This window comes from Olea europaea, chromosome 1 (assembly GCF_002742605.1).
Source record: "Olea europaea var. sylvestris chromosome 1, O_europaea_v1, whole genome shotgun sequence".
Taxonomy (NCBI): Eukaryota; Viridiplantae; Streptophyta; class Magnoliopsida; order Lamiales; family Oleaceae; genus Olea; species Olea europaea.
The window spans coordinates 22,243,400-22,251,132 of NC_036237.1; the positions used below are offsets into that span (position 1 = coordinate 22,243,400).

The 7,733-nt window shown below is 36.2% G+C and overlaps 1 protein-coding gene across 1 annotated transcript; it reads left to right on the top strand.

The window, feature by feature from the left end:
• The first annotated feature begins 6,698 nt into the window (after positions 1-6,698).
• On the top strand, positions 6,699-7,435 carry LOC111406011. The gene is made up of 2 exons (XM_023035178.1): positions 6,699-6,870; positions 7,209-7,435. Exons 1-2 carry the CDS (start codon positions 6,699-6,701, stop codon positions 7,433-7,435), a joined length of 399 nt encoding a protein of 132 aa, XP_022890946.1.
• Positions 7,436-7,733: the final 298 nt, after the last annotated feature.

Here is a 7,733-nt window from a genome sequence, read left to right on the forward strand (position 1 = left end):
CTCATAAGTTGACAGGCATTTTCTTTTTTGGGGTCATCATCAAGACCATACAAATTTGGAACCTATTTTAAGCCACTATTCCACTCTCAAAACTGAATGAAAAACCCACATATTCAATCATCACCATGGGTGCTATTGCGGAATGGATCTTCAATCGATGAATTCCGGGCTAAGATTAAACTTACCAATCTATTCATCAACCAACCAACCACAACTTCAAACCCACAACTCAATCCACTTATAGTTGCATTCATCTTCTCTCACCCACAAAGGGACAACTATATGGTGGTGATTGCAAGCCACAAAGGCAAAGAGGAAGACAAGAAGAAGGCAAGAACTTGAATGAGGTCACAAGAAGAAGCCGTTTTCTCTCTTCTCAAACAAGGGCAGCACTACACGGCTTCTTGCAAAGGAAAGAGGATATATATAACTTTAGGTATAATTCCAATTTGAGCTAAGACGCAAAGATTGGGCCGACACAAAGTAATGGCCAAGATACAATGAAGCCCTCTTATAAGTGAACGTGGGCCAATGCAACATTAAAACCAATTAAGTTGTAACTAGTGGCCCACATTGTTTTCGGGTCGAGTATGCGAATTGATTGGTTGATAAATAGTTCACTCATTGGCCGCGACCTATGAAATATAATTCGACACCATTCAACGTCATTGTCCGGAATTTATTGGGTATAAAAAAACCCAACAAATCTCCTCCTTGATCCCCTATGATTTTCCAAGCAATTAAAACACACAGTTAATACTTGCATAATCAAAATAACCAATAAATTATATCACGGACCTTACCTTCATGTTTCCAACCTGAAAACACATACTATACTAGCTCCATATACTCACCGAGGCTAAGGTCAAGAACTCTAGGTAAAAGCAAATATCCACAGTAATCAATCAAGAGCAAGTAAACATGCGATGCCGATATATTATAGGATAACACAAATAGATCTTTTCAGAAGCACTTTCACATAGAACCATAGATTAACTTCAAGTCAAGCAAACGCACGATCAAACACATATGCAACAAATGCATAAATCACCCATGAAAAGATCTCACCATACTAATCCTATCCCATTCCGTGTTGCTCACACCTTGAGAACACATATCTCCTCTCATCACCCACCATGCACACTAAACTGATCACTCAACTTATATTTAAGTGGTAAGTTACAATAGATCCTAAGTTCTCAGGATAATCCTTTATCACCACATCACTTTTCCCAACCTACATGGATAATGGATCTCAATCTAACAGAAGTGATAGAAGTGTCTATCTCACACTTTAGCCAATCAAGGTCTCTTTACAGATAAAATATTCTAGACATTTAATCACCTCTCTACTTGTGATTCAAATATCACACTCTACATCCTTGGTACAAACCACAATGTACCCCTAGGCATTTATACTCCACCTCACCAAAAGACATTCAATGCACTGTCAATGCATCCTGACCCACTAGACAATGGGAGCCTACCATTTTCTATATCCTTTCTATATTCACGCTCGACCATCGCCCAGAAAGCATGAACAATTGAATTTATCCCTACGTTTAGTATCACTAGGGTTTAGCGGAGAGTCCTCGTCCACTTTGATCTTCCCAACTTGGGGTTCGAGGGATGTGATCAGGGTAAAAAAGAGTTCCTTTCGGAGAAACGTAAATTTGTTACTTTAGGATCGTCACTATTTGTCCCAAAATCACCAGCAACTAATTGAGCAAAATTGAATCCCGAACACGACGGGGTAAAATTGTCCAAATTTTATAGCAACACCCAAAACTGAAAATGAACACCACCACAGGTTTGTCTCGTCGTCGGGAGGAAACTACCTGAAGAGATCGTCGCCAAAGGTAGACCCACGTGCCACGCTAGTGTCCACAAGCAGGCTGCTATGCGCCACCGATCCGATAACGCGCAACCCATCCTGGTGTGCCTCGGCTTGCTGAACACGCACGGTGGTCTTGATTTGTTCAAAGGTAAGTAATTTCACTGAAAATGACAAAACAGATTCGGCATAAATTTTTTTTTCAACTAGACATATTGGTTTTTGCTTTTCTGTCGAATTTCAAACCAATTTTTGTTCGATTTTAGGCCAGAAATCCATCGACAACCTCGCTTTGATATCAAATCTTGCGGAATGAATCTTCATCAATGGATTCCAAGCTCAGATTAAACTTACCAATCTATATATCAACCAACCAACCATAACTTCAAACCCATAACTCAATCTACTTATGGTTGCATTCCTCTTTTCTCAACCATAAAGGGACAACAATATGGTAGTGATTGCAAGCCACAAAGGCAAAAAGGAAGACAAGAAAAAGGCAAGAACTTGAATGAGGTCATAAGAAGAAGCCATTTTTCTCTATTCTTAAACAAGGGCAACACCACATGGCTTTTTGCAAAGGAAATAGGATATATATAGCTTTAGATATGATTCCAATTTGGGCTAAGACACAAAGTAATGTGCCAAGATACAAAGAAGCCTTCTTATAAGTGAACTTGGGCCAAGGAAACATTAAAACCAATTAAGTTGAAACTAGTGACCCACATTGTTTTCAGGTCGAGTGCATGAATCGATAGGTTGATAAATATTTCACTCATTGGTCTCGGCCTATGAAATATAATTCGACTCTATTTAATGTCATTGTCTGGGATTTATTAGGTATCAAAATATCCAACAGGTGCAGACTCATGTTCTCTCCTCTCCTTTGATGGACCCTTATGTGCACAAACAAAGACATCCTTGAAGGACAAATTTTCCCATAAACTCTACAATTCAAAATTTTTTTGTCCCTTTCATCATTTCTTTTGTGCGGTTAATCTTGTTGCTCTATTTATTGGGAAAGGAAAAAGGGAAAAGAAAAAAAAAAAAAAAAAAAAAAAGGGAAAAGAAAAAAAAAAAAAAAAAAAAAAAAAGATTGCAAAATAAAGCTAAGATAAACTGGATGAATCAGGAGGTCCAACAGTATGAGTAAAATTTTCGATTATCTTATTTATTTTTTACTTAGAAGTGGTGGAGATGACGAGTAGAGGCAGTTGGATGGTTTCCATGCATTCTTTAGGTTGTGGGGGGGAACACTTGTGGGACAGGCTTATCCAGAAGATCCTAAGTGCATTTTTTTGTCTTCTCCATGTATTTTTTATTTACCACAATCCGGGCTTCTCCTTTAGAATTGGCTGATTTTACTGGTTTGATTGTTTCTCTCCGTTGATGGAATCTTTGGTCTAAATAGAATAAGTCTATTAGGTAGATTACAAAAGTAGGTAACATTATAAATTTGCTTCCTAATTGTTAGGTTAGAATATTGTTATTTATAGATAGAAATATTCCTAACTACTAGGTTAGAAATCTTCCTATTTTAGATAGTATTTTTAGTCTATAAAGTTGTTGTTCATACCATTCATATACACAGAAATATATAGATTTCTTGCCAATTCTATACGGTATCAAAGCCAAAATTGCTCTAAACCCTAGCTCCAGTCGTCAATTACCCTTTTGCTTCCACCATGTCTGAATGTGCATCAGAATCTACCCCTCCTGCTCAATCACGAACCTTTTCCAAACCAAAAGCTTCCCACATCGACTTACATTCCAGGAAGAAGGGATCAGCTCCAACTACATGTGCTACAATACGGCTAAGGAACTGCGGGATAAAATGAACCGGCCGTATTCTAATATGGGCAATCAATCTCAAATTTATGAGTTGATTATAAAATGTGGTGAGATTAGGTATGAAGAGGACAATGTCACCAAGTATTTCAACTCAGTAGAACGAATTTGGCAGGACATGGACTTGTTCAACGACTATGAATGGAATCCGACTACAAACATTCCAAGAAAGTGGTTGAGGAGAACAGCATCTACAAATTTCTTGCTAGACTTAAATCAGAACTTGATAAGATGAGAGCTGAATAATGAGACGACAACCCCTTCCTCCAATCGGTAAGGTATTTTTTGAAGTTCGAAGAGAATAAACAGGTAGAAACGTCATGCTTGGAAGGACAACAATTACTGGCCTGTGGTTGATTCCCTTGAATAATCAGCTTTGTTGGTCTTTGAGGTTAATACAAGTAAATCTAACTTCAACCAACGATGTACAAATGATCAACCCCATGACTGGTACGATCATTGTAAGTAGCCCTATCATATAAAGGACACATGCTGGAAGATCCATTGCAAACCAGAGAACTGGAAAACCAAGAAATCGAGGAAAAAATCTAGTCGTACATACCTTTTAACAAAAGAGGTCGAGATGAGCCCATTCATCAAAGAGCAACTTGATCAACCTCTGAAACTGCTTACAACAAATTCAGCATTCGGTACTCATAATACCTCTGTAGCTCAAACAGGTAGTAACCATAGCATTCAATCTTGTTCTTTAACCTCTGTACCTTGGATTATAGACTCAGGTACGTTAGATCATATGACCAATTTTTCCATCTATTTCATAGATATTCACCTTGTCCTAGTAATGACAATGTAAGAATAGTAGATGGTAGTTTCTCAGCAATTGTAGGAAAAGGCCATATAAAAATTGCAGAACTTATTAACCTGAAATATGTCCTCCATGTCCTTAAACTCACTTGTACTCTCTTATTTGTGAGAAAATTATCGATCTATTCTAATTGTTGTGTTACCTTTTTTTATTCTCATTGCCTATTTCAGGCTCGAGCTGACGACTGACAGTGCTAGAATAGTGGCTGGTCTTTATTACTTCTATGATAATCTCTCCAGGAATAAAACAACTATAGGCTTAGTGATATGAATTTGACATTTGTCCATGATCAAATCACGCTTTGGTACCTTAGACTACGACATCATAGTTTTCCTTATCTTAGACAATTATTTCCTACTTTACTCAAAAAATATAGATTGTTAATATTTTCAATGCAAAAGTTGTTTGTTAGCGAAAAGTCATCATTCTAAATACATTTCAAAACCTTACCATGCATCAAAACCATTTTATTTAATTCATAGTGATGTTTGGGGTCCATCTAAATTCACTACTCTCCGAAAAAAATGGTTTACAACTTTTACTGACGATCAACACACGCTTATGTTGGGTATATCTAAAGGATAAAAAATCTGATGTAATAAAATTGCTCAAAGATTTTTATACAATGAAATGATTGAAAATCAATTTCAAACAAAGCCTAGTATCTTTTGTATGGATAATGGAACATAATATTTTAATAGATGCTTGGGAACATTTTTAGATGAAAAAAGGTATTTTACATTAGTTCACATGTCATGATACACCTAAACAAAAATGGAATTAATGAAAGAAAAAATAAACATTTGGTTGAAGTAGCAAGTGCAATCATGTTTACCATGCATGTGCCTAAGTACCAATGGGGTGATGCTAGTTTGACATCATCCTATTTGATTAACTGGCAGCTAACATATGTCTTAAACTAATAACACTTTTAGATAGTTTCAAATTTTTTCCCAACATCTAGGATAAATGCAGATCTTCAAATCGAAGTCTTTGTTTGCACCTTTTTTGTTCGTATACCTAGAAAATTTCATTCCAAACTTGATCCCAAATTTGAAAAGTGTATTTTTCTTGGCTATGCCCTAAACAAAAAGGGATACAGGTGTTACAACCCTACAACATAAAAATTGTATGTGAGCATGGATCTATCTTTTTTTGGAAAATCAACCATATTTTACCGAAAATTCTCTTCAAGGAGAGATAGGAATAGTAGAAGAAAATTTTTGGATTATTGACGATCCATTACAAACTACAGATTTAAACTCCCTCATCCGTAGTGTCTCTCAACATGAAATATTTGTTCAAGGTTCTGAAAATAAAGACTTTACTGTTTTCACTTGCCAAACAGAAAAAACATCAAGGACAAGGGGAGAAGTATTGTAATCGAACACTAAATTACTGGTTTATGCTCGACGAGGAACGAAGAATAATAATTCACCAATCATACTAGCACAAGACCAGTTAGAATTGTGGAGCAATGGTCTAGGTAATCATATCCTCTCTCCTTCTGTACCGTTTAATAGTATACCATCTGATCTTGATCTTTTTATAGTAGTTAGGAAAGTGGTTAGAACATGCTCCAACCATCCAATTGCAAAACAATAACCATAGAGCTTTCACTTCTAAGATTATCCACCTGTTTGTTCCAAAAGACATTAAAGAGGCACTAGATGATCCATATTGGACAATGGTAGAAGAGATAAATGCTCTTAAGAGGAGTGGTATTTGGGAAGTAGTTGATTTATTGAGAGATAAAGATAAGAAGACTGTAGGATGTAAATATGTGTTCACAGTTAAGTGTAGAGCGGAGGGTAGTATAGATAGATACAAAGCAAGACTCGTGGCTAAAGGATTTACATAGACATATGGAACAGATTACCATGAAACATTTGCCCTAGTAGCCAAGATAAACTAAATCTGAGCCTTGCTATCCTTAGTAATGAACTCCAACAGGTTTTACACCAGTTAGATGTAAAAAAGTGCATTCTTAAATGGAGATTTGGAGTAAGATATGCCTACCACCTGGTTTTGAAGCAAAGTTTGGCCAAGAAAAAAGTTGCAAATTAAAGAAGACATTATATGTTCTTAAACAATCTCCCAGAGCGTGGTTTGAACATATAGGGATAGGATAAAAAGACATGGTTACTCTCAAAGTTAGGTTGATCACACTATGTTCTATAAGCTCCGAGAATGGGTAAAGTTGCTATCCTAATCATCATTGTAAATGGCATTATCTTCGAGTTGTTGAAACTAAAGAAAAGTTTTACTAATGATTTTGAGATCAAAGACTTTGGTCCATTGAAGTATTTCCTTGGTATGGAGTTTGCTATATCAAAAGCAAGATATTTATTAGTTAACATAAGTATGTATTAGATCTACTTGATAGAACGGGGTTATTTGGCTGCAAACCTGCAGAAGCACTATGTGAAATAAATGTGAAGCTACATAGATAAGCAAGATATTTATTAGTTAACATAAGTATGTATTAGATCTACTTGATAGAACGGGGTTATTTGGCTGCAAACCTGCAGAAGCACTATGTGAAATAAATGTGAAGCTACATAGATAAGTTGGGAGATTGATTTATTTGTCACTCACTCAGCGGATATAACAGTTGCAGTGAGTTTGGTTAGCTAGTTCATGCACTCATAGTGTCCAGAAAGCTTTGAAGCTACTTACAAAATCCTAAAGTATCTGAAGGAGACTCTTGCAAAGAGAATACTATATCAAGGACATGGACATTAACAGTTGGAAATCTACACCGATGTAGATTGGCTGGGAGTACAACAGAGAAAAGATCAACTTTAGGTTATTGCACATTTGTCGGTGAGAATCTTGTCACATATCATAGTGAAAAACAAAATGTGGTGCTTAGACGTAGTGTAGAAGCTAAATACAGATCCGTTGCTCAAGGCCATGTGGATTAGAAAACTACTAGAAGATTTGAAGTTTTCCAACTCCTTACCAATAATGGTCTACTATGATAACAAAGTAGTTGTTGCAATTACTCACAATTCCGTTCTTCATGATAGGACAAAATATGTGGAAGTTGACAAACACTTCATCAAAGAAAAGATTGAGAGTGGTCCAATTTTCATGCTTCCAACCAATGATTAGATTGCAAATATACTTACAAAAGGATTGCCTAAGAAAAAATTCGACATCTTAGTTGGCAAGTTGATATAAATAGAATAAGTCAATTAAATAAGCGAAAGTTGGTAACAT